This window comes from Motacilla alba, chromosome 3, assembly GCF_015832195.1.
Source record: "Motacilla alba alba isolate MOTALB_02 chromosome 3, Motacilla_alba_V1.0_pri, whole genome shotgun sequence".
Lineage (NCBI taxonomy): Eukaryota > Metazoa > Chordata > Aves > Passeriformes > Motacillidae > Motacilla > Motacilla alba.
In genome coordinates, this window is record NC_052018.1 from 39,659,360 (window position 1) to 39,678,327 (window position 18,968).

General features: G+C 38.2%; 1 protein-coding gene across 2 annotated transcripts in view; it reads right to left on the minus strand.

The window, feature by feature from the left end:
* Positions 1-10,918: 10,918 nt before the first annotated feature.
* Positions 10,919-18,968, minus strand: part of GPR63 (G protein-coupled receptor 63) — a 29,382-nt gene continuing 21,332 nt past the window's right edge. For both annotated transcript variants that reach the window (XM_038131897.1, XM_038131898.1), the window contains exon 4: positions 10,919-16,821. In XM_038131897.1, coding sequence (XP_037987825.1) covers positions 15,420-16,679 — 1,260 coding nt within the window. In that variant the 5' untranslated portion in view covers positions 16,680-16,821 and the 3' untranslated portion in view covers positions 10,919-15,419. The remainder of the gene's footprint in view (positions 16,822-18,968) is intronic.

Below are 18,968 nucleotides of genomic sequence, written 5' to 3' on the forward strand. Positions count from 1 at the left end.
GTCTTGGTCTTTGATGCCTCTGATCTAAAGTATTCAGATAGGTTCAAATCTACAATCCTAATTAGAGTTTTGTTTCACTTCTGCAACTTTCAAGCTCCCTCAAACAACGGCATTTCTAAATGTTAAGAAATAAATGTGTTTGTAGTAAATGAGTACATCTCAAGTTCACTGCTGTACTTTCTACTTGGCTAGAGAATTTATATATGAAATGAGTATTAAAAATAAATTGATGTTACATTTGGAAGGACCACCTGTTATTTGATAGCTTCAGAAATCTACTTTGAAATGATGAAACATATCCAATACAATTAATTAAAAATTTATTAAACTCTGTTCAGCCTGATTGTTAGAAAAACAGTCACCATTTCCTGATGAGACTATGACCAATGGAAATGTTTGCCATGACACAGTGTAATAAATGAGGTTAAAATGGTAATGTCTGGAATTAAGAAACTTTTCTCACTGCATTCCTGCAGTGTGACTCTGTTGGCTATAGTGGGATTCATGCAGCAATACCTGGCAAATGGGTTAGTCTACATATTCCCATGGTTGACACTCACTAATAGGACTGTGCCCACAGAAACATTGATTATTCTGTTTTATTATGATTCTCCCAGATAGCAGGGTAACCATAATATAATCTCAATTTCTGGAGAAATAATTTCCATTTTCACACTTACCTTTGCTCAGACAGTAAAGCTACACTGACAGATCAGAAACTGCCTCCTCGTGCACAAGTAGCTTTCCAAAAAATTGACTTTTTGCAACTTCCACACTTTTCAAATAAACGTACCAGTTCTTTCATGAGCTAAAACCTCATGTTAGGCCTTCAGCATCTCTAGCAAGGAAGAAGCTCCTGTCTAGTCACTGACCCCCATTTTGACCTCCAATCAACAGATTAAGAACTATTCCATGCCCTGGACAGACCTGGCAGGAAACCCTTCTGATGTGTCTGCAAACGTGTTGATAGCAGCTTGTTAAAGTTTAAAAGGAGTTCTTGGAAACTCATCTTGCTCACCCCACACACTTGCTGGAAATATCACTCTGCTGTGTCACACAGGACAGCCCTCTCCTTCCTACTGAAGACAGCACTAGGTTAAAGCAACCTGGACTGTGCACCACGGTCCCAGGGTACATTACGGTAACTATTATGGTACTCTTGTACCACAGTACATCACAAGCTGTGTTGTAGCTATATTTAGGTCCTGCATTGTGAGGACAATTCTCTGTAGGTGGAATTGAAAGACTGATTTGCTGAAGGTATTAAAAATATCATCGGAGAGGGTGGATGAAAGAGAGAAATGCTGCTGGACACAGCTTGGAGCTAAGAGAGAAACTTTTAGACAAGTTTTCCTCAGTGCTGTATTTTATACCAATTTTTAAAAAAAAATATTTAAAACAATATCACATAACTATACCATAACAGGGAGCGGTATAAAATAACCTAACTAAATATCACTGACAATACAGTTATTAGATACAGAATATGACAGTAGCAACATCTTTGTTATTTTATAATGCTGAAATATCTGCCATAACAGAAGCTTTGACTTATTTTTTTAGCAACTGAAAGTCAAAATCGTAAGGTAATGATGCAAAGACACAGTAAGTTAGCTACAGGCAAAATTAATGGATTGAGTTACCGTAAGAAGGTAAATTATGATGAATCCTGAAAAAAAGGGTGAGGGTGAGTGCAAGGCCTGTCATAAAAATCACACTGAAGAGTCTCAGAACTCTCACCTAAAACTTTGAGGGGTCATTTGCAAGCTTTAAGTAATGTTATACAGGAGAAAAACAAGGTGCTCATTATTTCTGCTGCTGACACAGAAGCAAGAAAAAACAATGATGAGACAACACTGGCCCATCAAAATTTGAACTAAAGCAATCTATTGCCTCTTTATACCTCTGAGCAGAGGGGACTATTGTATATATTCAAAAGACTGTGGGAATGCCACATCAGGTACCTCATTTACCTGCTCACATAGGACTTGATTCAGTAAAACTATTAATTAAGCACCACAGGATAATCACAGTGTAATTCTGTGCTTCTCTCTTTTTGAAACAAAGACGGTGATAAATTAAGTCGCATATGAAGAGAACCAAACTCTTAACTTCATCTTACCACACTTTGGATTTGCAAAAGTTAACCCACCCAGTTTAAGCTTACCCTGCTCAAGGTTCCCTGGAAGCAGGTGGACATTTCTGAATAATGACTCATCCTCCTAAAATAAGTTTCTTGGATAGAAGGGATGATTCACCACCTGAAGACACCTAGAGAGCACATGGGAGTAGTTTAGATTAGATGCCTAATCTTTTAGTGCTGAAAGTTAGGTAAAATGAATCTGTAATACAGTAACTATCTGATATTTCCCAGAATCCAGAAATAAAAAACAAACAAACAAACAAAACAACACAAAAGATTCATTAATTTGCCTCGCTCTCCTAGACCTACATTGTCTTTCAGAGCTGGCAAATAGTTACAATTCATTCTTGACAAAATTCAAAGCAAATGCTGTTAAAAGACATGTACTGAGCAGATAAATGCAGTAAAAAAGTAACATTTTACTGTTTCTTTTATTTCTTGCATTGCTGTTATGGAAAGGGGGCATACAGTTCAGGAAACCATAATGAGTCCTATTATTAACTTCCAAATACAAACCTCTTAATGCAATGTGCATTTTGCTGTAAGACATAAAAACCAGCACAAAATCATGCTGGTCCAAGACATTGGCACCAAAAACTGCAAGAAACATCCAGCCTGTCTGTAAAACCCACCAGCCTACACTGACTGAAGAAAAAATAGTCCAAGTTCAATTCACTGCCTTGTCAAATAAATGTGTCAAAGTGGTAGAACTGAATATATAAATATATAAATATATAAATATATAAATATATAAATATAAATATATAATATATAAATATATAAACCTCTGCAGGTTTAACAATGGTGGATGTTTCCCCACTCTTAATCCCTACTGGAGCTACAGGGCAAAATATTTCAGGATATAATATACAGAAGCTAGAAGTAATAGGCCCTTATTTCCAAAATGAAGCATCCTCTCTATTAGGTTCACACAAGGATATTTCATAGCAATGTATGTCTTGAATTATTTCTTCAGCAGGAAGAGGTTTCATTCCACATGCAACTCTTTTCATGGGACAGGAGTGAACTGGCACCAAGAGGCTGCCACAGTCCTTGTGTCATACTAGTCCTGGTGGCAAGGAAAGATCAGAGATATTTAGAAGTCATGCATTTGTTGTTTTTAATATTCCCTTGAAGGACTATAATCCCAATTTCTGGCAAACATGTTTAATTCCTCAGATGCAAGGGAATATCAGGGAACAGCAGGAAACTCTGGGCAAAAGCATGTTCTGACAGACATATTTAGAAAAAAGTTTATTTTTCCAGAGTTCAAGCACATTACTACCGAAGCCATAATTGCACTGAATCTGCATTTGTCAGGAATGGTTGCATTCTTAGTATTGAATTAAATGTTCAAAAAAGCAATAAAAGCACAGATTTTACTATGCATATTTTATTATTTTACACATTTGTAAACCAAAGTTTTCTATTGCACTCAGAGCTCAGCAGGGTATCTTACTGTTTGAGGCACAGTTCATATAGAAGCCCATGATTAAATATTCCTGACTGGAAATGAGTTAAATTAAAATAGCACTGGCTAGATAAGTTCATTGAAAAAACAAAAAGTCACAATTTGATTTCTTGAGACTTGTTCACTAAGAAATTTTTATGAAGTCTGGATAAGAAAAGTGATATATAGGTCATCAATGCATTACAAATACCAGGTTTTTTTGCTCTACAAGAGCCATTATACTTCCATGTCAGAAATATTCAGTCAGGTTTATATTTTCTTCAGCATGCTTGCTTTAGTCCCTCTGTCTAGGGCAAGCCTCAATCAGAAGATTGCTTCTAGGAGGTTAAAATACAGTGATCATAATATGATGATATATCATGATATTAGGTGATAGCAATTGATTTGATATGATGATTCAGGCTCTTTACCTTCCACCCCAAAATAGCTCAAGTTTTGCATATCAGGTCATTTAAAAATGGTACCACTTTCCTTGGGCAAGACACGCATTTTAGATCATCATGAATGATGGCTTTGTCATTCTCCACTCCAGCTGGGAAGAAGGCCAGTACAAGGGACTATACTAATCTCATTATTTTTACATATTCAAAATGCAGTAAGAAATCTGTGGCAATAAAGCCTTACCTTTTTCACTGTGGCTGTATCTATCTTTTGAGACCAGTTCTAAATGAGAGGATTCATTTTAAGGAGCTTAGTGTAGATAAGTCTGTAAACATAAATGACAGTGATGACATTGACAACAACAATATGTAAGTACACTTACACACTCAATCACAGACCACAGAATATTCTGATTTGAAAGGGATCCATAAGGAACATCAAGTCCAACTCTTAAGTGAATGGCTGATATGAGGATTGAGCCCACAGTCGTGGTGTTACTAGCACCATGCTCTATGTACACTCATCCAAAAAATTATTTAGTTCTGGAAAGTGTCATACCTTTTATACTGGCATCTGCCTAAGCTCAGAAAACGAGGACTTACTGCAGAAACATAACCCAAAATCTTCCATGCCGAATTATTCTTGAGAATAATTACTCCACCAGCAGCAGAAATAGGTTTCCCAGTTTCCAGATTATGTATGTATTTCCAGCAGAATCCTGGTTTCCCAGTTTACAGATTATGTATGCTTATGCATTTCCCCCTACATTAACTACATATTTCTCTTTGTTCCTTATAATTTTGGATATAACAAAATGTACCGAAGCCAGTAAAAACAATAACTTCTCTATGTCACTCTAACACCAATTTTAAAGTAGTGCTAGTAGTAAAATTTTGAAAACCATTAATTTTCTCAACACTTTTATAAAATATAAGCATAATTCCAGATATACAATTGACCTGTGGAAACATCACAAAATCTTTACTGCTGTAAGACTGAAAGCTATACTTACTGTAATCAATTAATCAGATTTCCCACAACTTATTTATTCCAAACCCTTGCTTAAATGATTTACAGCCAACAACATAAAACAAAGATACAATTAAAGAAGAGAACCTATTTCTAACTGCACATTCATTTTTAAAAGCCATCCAGTCACTTGATACACATAATAGAAGCAGAGACTGTGGTGATCTTTAATCTGAGCTGCAAAATTTCTGCATAGGTTGGGGTGGGAGAGATACAACGGGTTCAGATTCCCAGGCATTTTGTCCCTGATTATTTTTACTTCATATACTCTCACAGAGAAGTGATGGGGAAACAGATTGCCCGTTCTAAAATCTCAATCCCTTTAAACTGAGTAAGGTTTAACATTCAGAATCAGTCATCTGGAAAAACATCCATCATGCAAAAGTTATGTACAAGATATAGAACGCTTTGGAAAACGTGTGAGCCATTTCAGGTCTGAAATGAGAATAGACCTGAAGTTGAGCATAACCCTTATCTGCAGCTTCAGATCAGTCCAATTCTATTTTCAATTTATTTGCCTGTTTGAGTACTGAGATAGTGCTTCACGGTGGTATCGTCATTCTCATGTGACAAGGCATCTCCCAGAACAGCCAGCCAAACATGAGCTGCAGAGTATTCCTGGGACAATATAAACTGCGCTGAGATGCTCATTAAGCCCAAAACCAGTTATTGCTACAAGACGTGGTGGCTGCAGGGTCTTTCTGTGGAAGGAGAGAGACCTGTATTTAAGTTCTTGCGTAATGAATGCATGTGTTTTACTAAAGTCCTGGGTTCTTGAGGAAAAGAGTGGGCATGAGATAACTGTACCACCTCTGTAGGCAGGAGTTGCATTAAATGCCTGGACATTGGCAGGGCTTTGGTGTGACTTAAGCACCTCCATCACAGCCAGATGAGGACACAGCTGCTCCTAGCAATGTCCGAAGAACCTACTTCACATAGCTTGCAAGTGTAGACACCTGCTGACCCTCGGTACCTCCAGGGACAAGGAAGCATCTAGCTGAAGGCTATGTTTACTTCATTTCTCTAAAAATTAGTGTCTCTTGTGCCTCACTGGTCACTTCATTAAACTTTGGATAATAATAAACCTTTCTTTCATGGTGTCAGAAGATATATTTTGAAAAGAAACTATGAATGTAATAATCAGAGCAGTTAGAAAATACTTGGATTTCTCTGCTAACAATTGCTTTGTATATTCTGTTCTTACCTTTGGAGAGATATTTTTAACTCAAATATTTAGAATATTTTACTTATTCCCAGATTGTACATATCTTACATGTACTATGATTAGTGGGTTAAGTTGCATGATATTGTAAAGTTCATTAATTCTATTGAATAAATATTGAAATTCACCTCAAGCAAATTCTACACCAGAAAACTACACCACTTAGAGAGTCACCCAAGCTGAACACAAGAATGAAAAGAACAAGACCAAATGAGCTCACTCAAACATTTAAAAGGTTATTGGAAGGAATCAAGGGGTTTGGGGTTTTTCCCCCCTTTATCATTTGTACCTTGTATTTAGCTAAGCTGGTGGATAAAGGCAAATTAAGAGGAATGAAATCTCTATCCTCAAAAAGCTGAATATCCAGGTGCGTGTTTTTACTTAAGCAAGGTGCAAATACATATTTCTACTCTGACATAAAGCTGCATAGAAGATGTCATCTTTTGTGATTCAAGAAAGCACTCCTGTGTTTCATTTCCCTCTGCTCTCACAGCTGTAATATCCATTCTTCTTTTAATATCACTAAAGTATATTACAGGCGATTGCTTTTCTCCAAAGAATTATGGATGATGAAATATATTTGGGACTAGTTCTTTTCTCCCCTTAGTCATGCTCTGGTGTACCTCTACATTTGAGTACAGGTTGAACCTTGCATTACATTCACCACAGATGGTGACATGGCTCATGCTGATCTTTTGCTCCTGCAGGAGCTTTCCCATTGGTCAAAAAACAGCTTTCAAGGAAGGTGACTCCAAAACAGGCCCTGGCCATGGTGCTATTTGTGGCCTCTGTGTCTGGGGATAGTATTTCATCATTTTTTGCACTGTGTTTTGCTTTACTCTTTGTACATATTACAGTTTCAGCCCCCCAGGAGACATTCTGCAGAATCTGTTGCTTAGTAATAGTAACCTTCATGGAAATTAACTTGAACTTCAAAAGAACAAAACATCTTTCATTAGTCACAGGTTTTCAGTTAATGAATTCCTCTGAGAAAGTTGATCAGAAAAGCAAACTTTCCAGAATCAAGTGCCACCAATGTTGACCTAGGATGAATTAACTTCTTCAAAGTGCAATTTCTTTGTCGTCTTTAAATTATGTTTGAGATTGTTTCTATCAATAGTCAGGCTTACCCTGACAATGGCTCTAATACAATTAAGTTTCATGTAAGTAGAATCAGGATCTCATATAGAATACAGCCAGAAAATTTACTACAGTCATGTAATCTGGTCTCCTGTGTAATATAAATCACCTGAATTAATTATTGTGCTAACAAAAGCACCTCTCAAATTATCTCAAGATAAAATACTTTTAGAAATTTCCTTTCTTCTTGAAGAAAGAAAAAAAAAATTAAAAAAAATCTCCTGTTGTGTGATAAAGATGAGGCATTAAGGACCAGAAGGGCACCAGAATTGCTGCAGCCTCCTATTGAGAGGGTCAGAGGTAGGGACCTACATGTGCTGCCCTGTGAGTGAAGAAGTCAGCCACCTCTGCAGGCTGTCTCAGGTTGTCCAGGTGACAGAAAAGCAGCGGTTCAGTAGAAATACTTGGAAGGACTGACAGCTTCCTACTGAAGTCCTGGTTTCCATCCCCCACAGCACCTACCTGAAATCCAACATTTCCAGTTCATGCGGAGGAAGGCAGGGATCTAACAATAAGAACTCACCTCCTTTAAAACACAGACACATGGAAAAGGACTTGCCTCTCAGCAGGATGGTTCAGCACGTGCTGCTGAAGGGGCAAAAAGCAAGATCCAAGTGTTTCTCCCACTTACCTGGGAGGCACAGCACACTGCAAGAGGCCACAAAACTTCATGGGGAAAGAATGAGGGGAACAGGAATGAATGATATGCTGGTGCCTGGAGATCAGGACATGTAAAGCTTCAGCTCCCACCAACATTTACAGGATTGCTCCTGCACTTCACATTAGGTAATACCCAAACAAAATCTGAAATCAAACGGGCAGTTAGGGTTGTCTTCAAGGATTCTGACTTGCCCAAATTAGTAGGCTGAAAAGTCAGGCCCCCTCGAGAGAGTCTCTTGGCATCATTCTTTCTTAAATTTAGTCTTACAAATCTTCCATTGCTCCCTCTATCTAGTCTAACAAAATAGATATGAGAGCAGCTCAGCCTATGCAGTCATGTCTTCTGGATTTCTAAATGCAACATAACAGAAATGGAATAATTAAAAAACTCATGCTAGAAGGTTGGGTAATTTTAGAAGTGAGTTTAGAAAGTCTTGGCTATATCGGAATATGAGAAATCAAAGACCAAGTAATTAAAGGTACAAGGGCAATGCATTCTAGTTTAACAATACTAACTCTCATTGTAGGGGTTCTCACATAGAAGCAAAGGGCTCTAATTCCTTCTGAAAAATTGGACCAAATTGAGCCAAATTTAATTTTTCAGAAGAAAATCCATATCATGGTTAGAAGTACAGGAATTTGCACCTCATCTACAAAGAAGCACTACAGGAAGTGAATCAAGTTCTAAAATGCCCAATCTTTTGTCCAGTGGAGTCACCACCAGAAATAAAAAATTGTTTAGGGCTTTTTAATGCTGTTTCTCTCACTCCTTTTGGAAGGTAGCCTTCCAGAGGAGCTCCTAAAAACTTGAAAGCATCCACTCATCTCCACTGGCTGCAAAAGAGCTTCAAGTGATTGGTGGAGCTATCTATGCTATAGATAGGTAAAGTATCAGAGATGTATCTCATCATATACACCTGCTTCTGTATATGTCCTGAAGTGCTGCAGCACTGATGGCAGTAAGCCATGCCCATCCCAAACTAGAATTTACAAAAAGGCTTTATATTATCCAGGCCACAGAGAAGATCCAGCCATAGGCATTTTCAGAGCTCAACCAACAGCTTAGGCTGCAAAAAAAGCCCATAAATTAAATAATAAGTGTTGGTAGACCACTCCCTTAACCTAATAATTCAGCAGCGAAAATATTAGGAAGAAGATGTGGTTTCACGTGTTCTCAGGATCCCAGGGGATTTTTAACAGTCTCTCCTCACCTCTCTAATCAGTAATAATCCTATTACCTAATCTCAGTTTGGAACAGAAAGGGCACCCTCCCTCACCTCTGAAAAAACTGTTTCACTTTTAAAAAATGTTCAGCAGAAGGGAGACACCTGAGCCGGGGTAGTTACTGTACTGATGGAGAGAGCCTGGCTTCCACTGCTGCTCTCCCAGCTGCCAAACTGTGAAACTCTACATCATCTGGTACCAAACAGTGGCTGGGGCACATCCTCCCACTCCCTTCCCACACTCACCCTTTCTCTCCAGCACAATGAGTGTTAAGTGTGAAAGAGTTCACAGGAGGAGCTGATGGTACCAATCCTCTCCTCTAGATCAGATGCAGAACAAAGGCTCATAAATGACAGCTTCAATTCCCCTTCAATGAGGAAGGGAAATAAAAGAAACCCAAGTCTCTTACACAGGGAACCAAATTCAAAATTACTATTCTCACAGTTAAAGTGTCAATGAAGAAGCAAGAAATGATGGAAGAGATACCATTTCATCTCTCTTCCTTTGAAAGGAATTACTTTTAAAAGAAAAAAGCAGCACTGACACCCAAAAGAACAGTGGTCAAACTATAGCAATGAGATTTTCACATAGGCTTCAGTGGCTCCCTCTTGCCATCCTGGGTGTTCAGGCAATACCCTCAGCCACCAAAAACTCCCCTCTGTCTTTGACACAGAGCCTAAGCCAAATAAATCAAAGGAAAATATTGTTAAATTTATTACAGCTGTGATTACATCCCCTCTGGAGTTCCGATTAACTAACTCTTGGAGGAACTGACATTTATTTCACAAGACCTTCTCTTTCAAAAGACAGGGAAATGTTCGTGGAATTTCTACTCATGATGGCAAAAAGGCTTAATTTTATTTCAGGTCAACCACAGAGGTTTGGACTGCAGTAACCTATTGAAGGCAGAGCACCGACTAAATGAGTAGATCTCATTATTGCTATGTTCTGTGCCCGCACATTGGCAAGGCTGGTTATGGAGTCAGGATAATAATATAAGCCAGGAACAAGTTCCACTTTGGTATTTATGAACACTGTGTTACTTACCAGCAGCACTGTAATGATTTGGTATCAAGCTGCATTCACTGTCACACAATAAGGCAGAACAACACAACCCAAGAGTCTGTGCATAAATATCCATACTTCAATTTTAAAAATTGATATTATTGATGGTCCAACCTGAACTCAAAGATAGGAAAGAGTGGCACAGGGTGAGAGGTTTGTTGCCTCCACAGCTCGCCCAGGGACCTCCACCTCCTCCTGTCACCACTGTACCTACTTGCTGCAACATAGTGGTGCAGAAGTAGCTGTCTTGGGGGGATGGGGTGGGCACCAGGAGAGGATGAGGGAGGAAAAAGTGGCTGTTGCAGAGGTATGGAGTCTCAGAATGAGGCACTTCAGCAGCTGAGCACAGCCACTTTCAAGCAACCAGAAATATTTATCCCCTCTCAGGCACTCTTTGGGGACATGTCTTTATCACTTAGAGAAATTACTCCAACAGCATTTCTGCTAAGTCATCATCAAGCTGAAAGTTTTCCCCAAAACTGCTAAGATCCTTAAGTTTTTTCCACTCTATTAATATGGGGAATAATCCATCACATACAGACATGCAGCACTTGATTCATAAAGGTCACTGTCTTGTGTTGATATGAATCATGCCCTGTGGTATTACTGCCTGCTTTATTTATTGCACAGCAAGACGATCTTAATTACTTAGTGCAAGCTAAAAGGTGGGACACCCAGATCAGGTAGTATTTTAGGAAAGTTACTTTCTTATTAGGCTCTCTCTCTGCTTGCTGGATACTGTTTCAATTGTTCTAGATAGCTTGACGTGTCTCTACAGCAGTGTTTCAGAAAAGAGCATTCAGCAAATTTTGGCCTAAACAAAACTCCCTATATCAGGCAATCCTGGTTATTTCATAGACAGATAAAAGAAGTGTTTGAAACTATGCAGGTGGGCATTAAATGCAAGAAACAAGTTCATGTACTAACAACAGAGTCAATTCTAAAGACTTTTGCTACATTTTTTAGAATGCTTATGTTTATTTTCTCTTTTTTTTTTTTTGTAGTTCTTTCTCAGGTATTTTCATGAGTGTATTATATACAGAAAAGACAATGCAATTCAACTTTTTTTTAAACAATAATTCAAGGTTTCTCCACATCAGAAAATGACTAGCCCACAAAAAAAAAAAAAAAAAAAAAAAAAAAAAAGCAAAGAAAGAAACCAGTTCAAATTAGTGGCAAAGTAGTGGAGTAGTGGCTCCTGGAAAACTGGACTTAAGATATTTCTCACCATTCCAACCACAACAAACTTGTGCTCTGAATTTTTAGTTTTCGCACTAAAATAAATTAAATCTCTTTCAAGGAGGGTATTGTTAAATGATTTGAGAATTAAAAATCTCACATGGGTTCAGAAAGATCACTGAAATCTCACAGTTACTTACGCATATGCCCAAAATAAAATATAAAAGCATTAAGCATACAAGTGAAAAAAATAGTGAAAAGAAACAGAAAGCAGTAAGAGGCAAAACGGTTTTCTTCTCTATATACAGAAATATTTTTACATAAGTAACAAGAAATGTCAAAAATACACAATTTTGAGTACAAAAGAATCATTTCAGCAATAGATTTGTACAATTGAGACCTGTGTAAGCAGCATGCTTTGACTGAATGAATTAAACTGCAACATACTTCAAAATACATTCATTTAAATCCTCCATATAAAGATGTCTGAAAATAGAACATGAGGGAATACAGATTAGTAATGACTATCATCTCTGGAGAGGAAGAAAATGATAATTTTCCTTTAAAGTCAAGAAGGATCAGTCTGAGTTTTTAAATTCCTTGGTCTTGGTCAAGACCATTAAATTGCCTCAGGAGACCCACTTCTGCCAATATGTATGTGTTTTAATATTACAAATCTCAGCGAGGTTAAGCAGGATTCTTGGCAGGATCACAGACAGCAAGACTGAGCAGTTCAGAGGACTTCAACTTGGTCCTAGGACTTCAGCTGTAATTATCAAGGCACTGCTCTCAAGACAGTACATAGACACAATAGCTCAAATGATTCTGTAAACACATAATTACCCTGGGAATACTTCTACACCACACCTTGTTTCTTTTTTTGAACACCCTTTTGTTCACTATATGCTTTGATCACCTCAAAAAAACTGGCAAATGTGAATACTGTATCGCTATGGAATCACCTCTGAATTTGGGACACACAGTTTGGGTTTCTTTTCTACAAGGATCAGTAGATGCAGCTTTGTCCAGAAACCTTGTTACAGTCAGTGTAAACAAGTGATTAATTATCAAGACAAATTAACTGTCTGATGTTTGAAATTTATACTTCACAGCCAGTACATATCAGAGATTGCGAAAATCCCACAAAATGTTCTTCCCTCCTCCTTCTGGAATGTAATTTCACTAATTTTCCTAATGTAATTTCACTAATTTTCACATTGCTCATCTTCTTTCCTTCTTGAATTACTGTGTTTTACAACATTCAAATCTCTTGCCTCGCAGAGCTGGAAGACAGCAAAAATACCTGTTCCTGCCATTTAGACAATGTACACTCTCACTCTGTTACATTAACTCTAAGCACAATTTTGCTGCTTTCAGAGATAAACAGGTATGACAGATTTGAAACAGAAAATTTGTACTAACCAGGTCATAAACTTGTGCTATCAATGTAAATGTAATTGAAAAATAAAAGCTTTACTGCAAAGACACTCTGCTTTATAGTGGAACTCCTTTAGATCAGAAAAATCTATACTATCATCAGTAAAACTGACAAGAAAGGGAAAGCATGGCCATCAATAACATCACCACTGCCAGGTGCCTTTACATGTAATCCACAGTCTCAGCTGGCAGCATTTTTTTTTTAATGAAAGTACAGAATTCAAAATTGTTCCTTTTATACTCCTAAAATTTAAATAACAACAGCAGTTTTAGCAATAGCTGTCAATGAGAAGAACAGAGCTAACTCAGCTTAAATAAGTTCTTTATTGAAGACCTTTTAAAAAAATCTGGGGTTTGAACACTTTGTTGCTGTCAGGAAGCAAGCAGTCCCTGGACACCCACATAGGACATTTCCTTCATACACACGTGTACAGTGTGGATACACAGAAGTATATAAAATTGCTATTATTTTTGGTCCTCTGGTACAAGAACAACAGAGAGCTCCCCATGCTTTGGGGCACTAAAAGACAGATGGAAGCAAGAGAAGCCCAAACCCTAGCTCTGGCTTTTGTTTGTTGTGCATCAATGCCTCCGCTCTTGGTCACAGCCTCAAAAAGCTGATTCTGCAGGTATTCTTCTCAGCCCCAGAGCAACTGGGGATCTGGCCCCAAACCCCAACCTAAGTCTTAATTCTACTTGTCTCACAATAAATATTTATTTAGCTGATTGAAAAAACAATATATCTGAGTTTGGTTTGCTATCATCAAGGAAAAGCCTAGTTTTTCTGCTTTCCAGGAGGATACCAACACAGCCTGACATTAACAAGAAAAGTAGTGTGGCATTTTAGGGAGAGAAGCTGATGCCTAATAGATGGGAAGAGTGAGTAAACCCTTGAGGCAGCAGTCACTACAGAGACAAAGAGGTAATGAAAAAATCAATGTGAAGTAGTATCAGAGGGAAAAGGGGAATTTACCTTACATCCCCAGCAAACTCTGCTGGCTGCCTGTTATAATGAGTAATGGCTGAAAGAGAGAAGATTTAGAAAAGATACAGAAAGAAGTCCTTCCATGTGAGGGTGGTGAAGCACTAGAACAGGTTTCCCAAAGAAGCTGTGGATGTTCCATCCTTGGAAGAGTTCAAGGCCAAATTGAATGGGGCTCTGAGTAAGCCTGGTCTAGTGAAAGGTGTCCCTGCCCACGGCAGGGGTATTGGAGCAGGACGATATTTATGGTTCCTTCTAAACCAAGCCATTTTATGATTCTGTGACTGCTTATGGTTTTGATCCAATACTTAAATTGCAAAACACATCAAGAATTCTTTTTCTCCCTGCAATTACTATATAGACTAAATCCTAACCTCAACTATGGTTCATTTCTTATCTGTGTGCTGGTTTACCCTACTATTTCTAATCCTATCCCAACAAATGCCTGACAGCATGACTTCAGCAGTGTAGAGCACACCTAGCCTTTTATGAGCTCCGAGCAGAAACAACATTACATCAACACAGTATAAATTGCATGCCCAAAAATCACATTTCAGATAGGTTTTCAGGCATATCATGAGGTTGGATAACTTGTAATAGCCTCAAGTAACAACTGCAGTCATCCTTTACCCTGTAACAATTTTAACGTGAACACTATTCTTCTAAACCATGTGTGAGCCTAAATCTCAGGTCATGGTATTTTTCTTGCTTTCTCTTTCATTCCTCTGTTTTCTCCTTCTAACTCTCCTGATAACTGAGCAGGTAATTTTGATCAATTGTTAGAAAACCAGACAATCTATGACTGTACACGTAGCTATACCAACATAAATCACCCTTCTAGAGCTTACATGGGTCTTTCATTGAAATTCACCAACATAACAAATAATAATAAGCAATAATAATACACTTTCAATACAAAACAAAATATTCAAATGAACAAACTATATAGTAAACTTTGTAAAGTGCACAAAAATATTAATGGAAATATTAAAAAAACAATTTTTATTGTTACCATGAAAACTTCTGAAATATCGTTAAATTAGATAGAAATAATCTAATGAGACTTTTTGGCTCTAATATACTGGCAAACAGCAGCAACAGTTTTCAAAAAAATTACACCAACTAAATACACCGTATCTTAGCAGCATAAAAAAAGTTCCTACAATTAGATAAAATTGCAGGCCTAGTAAGCATAAACCTGACAAGATGTTCCAAATATAGTTTTCATTAAAAGAATGGATTTCCATGGAATCCTAGAGGTAACATTTGTTATTCTGCTTACATTGTATTCTAGTAGTAAACCCAACTACAGCCAATCATATTCCCTCCCTCTATCTTCCCAAAATTGCACAAAGTACTGAAAATTTAATCAAGTTATAAGATATGGCCACACTGAAAAAGCCATATGAAACAAAACAAAATTCAACCTAAAGCCTAAAAACAAATTGCCCCAGCAAACAACAATCATTATCAAACAACTGCAGTTTCAAACTACCGACCGATGCTCCCCACACACGTAGATGGCACTGGGCCGGATGCGCCGCCTTGTATGGCCAGGGAGCTGTGGCAAGAACTTGAAAAATCTGGGCATCAAGTCTAAGCATGCATCATGAAACTTCTTAATCCTCCAGTAGTAAATCAGTGGGTTCAGTGCAGACTTGAGGTAGCAGAGCCAAAGGAGCCAAGTGCTTATCTCAAAAAAGTTGTGCTTGTAGTAGAAGTGGCTGTTGAACGTGGCAATAAGGCTGTAAGTGGTGAATGGTGCCCAACAGACTATGAAGACAAGGAACAAAATCAGGATGGTTGTGAAGGCACGAGTTTTAAAGCTCATATCAATATTCATCTGAAAAGGTCTCTGTAAGCTCATGAGACCAAGTTTGCTGGCCTGGCTGAGACATATGCTATCAGGGTGGCTATGGATACGAACTGCGTTGTGGCGGACAGTGTTGAGTATGCCCATAAAAGAGTACAGCATTACCAAGAATGGAATAAAAAAAGCAATTAGCAAGATAACTATCACGTAGGCTCGGTAACCTGGGCTTGTAGAGTAGCCAAAAACACACTGAGGTGCTCTCGAGGGTATCTGCAGATTAGGATTCCCTACTGATAATGGAAAAGCAACAACAAAGGATGCTGCCCAGGAAATCACAATAAGAATCTTTGCACGGTAGGGGTTCAGCTTATCTTGCCTCTGAACTATGATAAGAAATCGGTCAATACTAATAATAAGAAGAATGGCTACCCCCTCTATGACAAAAAGCCAGAAGAACATGGCAGAAACTCTGCAAAATATATCCCCAAAAATCCACTGAGTGGTAATGATTGTTATCAGAGCAAACGGCATGTTCAGCACTGCCAGCAGCAGGTCTGCAAAAGCCAGGCTTGCTAAGAGGATATTAATTGCAGATCGCATAGCTGCCTTCTGGTAGACCATCAGGCAGACAACAAAGTTTCCAAGGAAAGAAACCAATAGGATAAATATCATAGCAGCAGAAAGAATGATCTGGAGTGGCAAACTCAAGCTCCTGAAAACTTCTTGTGATGGCAGGATAGCTGTGGTGTTTACTAGCAAAGTACTTCTCTCAGTGGTGAGCACAGCACCTGAACTATATCTCAATGGCTGTGTTGTGCCACTATGAAGCAAGAACTGGGGAGTAGTAAAATTCGTATAGGCATTTTCATAAACAATGAAAGTAGCATTTGAGGTCCCAGAGTGGGCCAGCGTCAACATTGCTGAGAAAACCATTGCTTCAAAAAAAACGAAAGCAGAACCAAAGGTCTTCAAGGCATTTCATCTTGTTCAGGCAGTATTTTGAACTGGTCATTTAACAATCAAAATTCAAGGTTTGAAAGCATCAAAGTTCTTAAGTTCATGTCAGTATCTCCATCTGAAAAAGAAGAAAGAAATGTAAATTCACAGTGTGAAACTCTCTGAAACCAGTGGTAACCTAATGATTGCTCAGTTTTCCTTAATGAGAATAGTATCCTTAATATATGTTTACACTTCAGGTAGACACAATTTACTTAAGCACCAGACACAGGAGTCTCGTATTACTTGGCCTTTCTCTCATAGGTCCTACTTCTGTAGTCCTGCTGATACTGTACAATACTGTCAATTCACCACGCTTTTTTTCTACCATAATCAAGGCTGGAGAACTTTTGTGTTTGAAAACAAACTTTACTGATTAAGAATGAATAAATCAAAAAAGTATTTTTATTTGAATCTTGTAATTTTTGAACTATCTTCTTTATTTTGTTTTGAAATCGCCTACAGGTAGAAACCTTAGTAACATTTCTAAATAGCTTAAATGGTATCAGTATATTGCCTATTTGCCTGCTTGGTAAGCATTGAAAGCCTATTTATACAAGCTATTGCACATAATACAGGATTCTTAGTTCCATGTCAGTCATCCACATCAGACAGCTCATAAAAAACATGCAAAATATCCTAACCTGTTATTATAAAATAACTTGTCCACAGGATGAAAGAATTTTTCAATTTGTTTCATTTACAGGCTGACTCACATTCAGGTGCAGGAAAACATCACTTCTTTGGTCACTACAACTCTTCCCCTGGCAGTACGCTTTCCTGCTTCCACTGGTCTGGGCATGTTTTTGTTAATTCTTCTTGGTATCCCATATAATTTAACCATATGTGCTCTCTTTTTCCTTGTAAATCTAATCCTTACACATCCTGCTGAACTCCCTCCCTTGTCATTATAGTCATGGAATGGTTTGGGCTGGAAGGGCCTGTAAAGATTTTGTAGTTCTGACCCCCCTGCTCTAGCAGCAACACTTTCCACCAGACCATGTTGCTCTGAGCCTCATCCAACCTGGCCTTGAACACTTCCAGGGATAGAACATCCACAACATCCATAGGCAACCTGTGCCAGTGCCTCACCAGTCTCACGGTAAAGAATTCCTTCCTAATACCTAGCGTGAATTTCTCATCCTTCAGCTTAAGACAATTGCCATGACCTTGTAAAAAGTCCCTCTGCAGTCCTCCTGCAGGCCCCCTTGTAGGTACTGACACAACCCAACATCTCCTTTTAGTTCTAAGCACTGTCTTGTTGTATTATTACTACTAGTATTGTATTGTTACATATATTTGTATGTACATATTCTTAACAAATAAAATGCAAAGGAGTTGAGAGCTCCCTCACTTTTTCAGTGCTAGCTTCTCCCCTCTGTCTTGGACTACTAAATTAAACACTCTCAGAGCACACTGGCATCTGATCAAGCTGGAAACCAGAAGGATTCAATGCCCTTTTCAAAAACTATCACTACAGCCAGAAACATAAAGTGGGCTTCACCTCATTCATTCTGGATGACTGCAATAGTCCCTTCTGGCTGTTTTCATGCTTATCATTAGAAAAGGGATAAAGGCACCTTCAGAGGGCAATCTCCCTCCTCCATTTCTCCACACAATGACAAGCTTGTGCTACTAATACAAGCAGCTTACAGTAGCACAAACCCTGCCCACAGTATTTATGCAGGTTCTGTTTATTATCAATGTCAGTCAAAAATAAAGGGAGAAAGGAATGTTTTTTATCAGTTTACACAAATACCACATGTTTTGTGTAGGATAAAAAGTTTACCTTTTGCTGGATAACACTTCACTAAAAAAGAAATTAACTGTGAGACAACAAAATCTGATCTATGCCCCCTGTTTGGACTTCTAGCAGTCTGAAAGCAAGCCTGCTCAGGCTGCTGTCAGGAATTCATCAAATTAAATCAGCACTATGACCTGCTCCTTTCATTCCCTGACCATCTGCAAGCTCTATCACTAGATGATTTCCAGGGCCAGACTACCACCAGCATTTTTATTTCAGATAAATGATTAACCTCCCTGTGTCCTTTAATTTTCAATGGTATCACAAAAGATATTATTATAACCATCCTAATTTAATTTACTCTAGCGGTGGGCTGATCCTGGCTGTACACCACATGCCTACACTTTTGCTCCCCTCCTCAACTGGCCAGGGGAGAAGAAGTATTACAAAAGTCTTGTATATTGAAGTAAGAACAAGGAGAG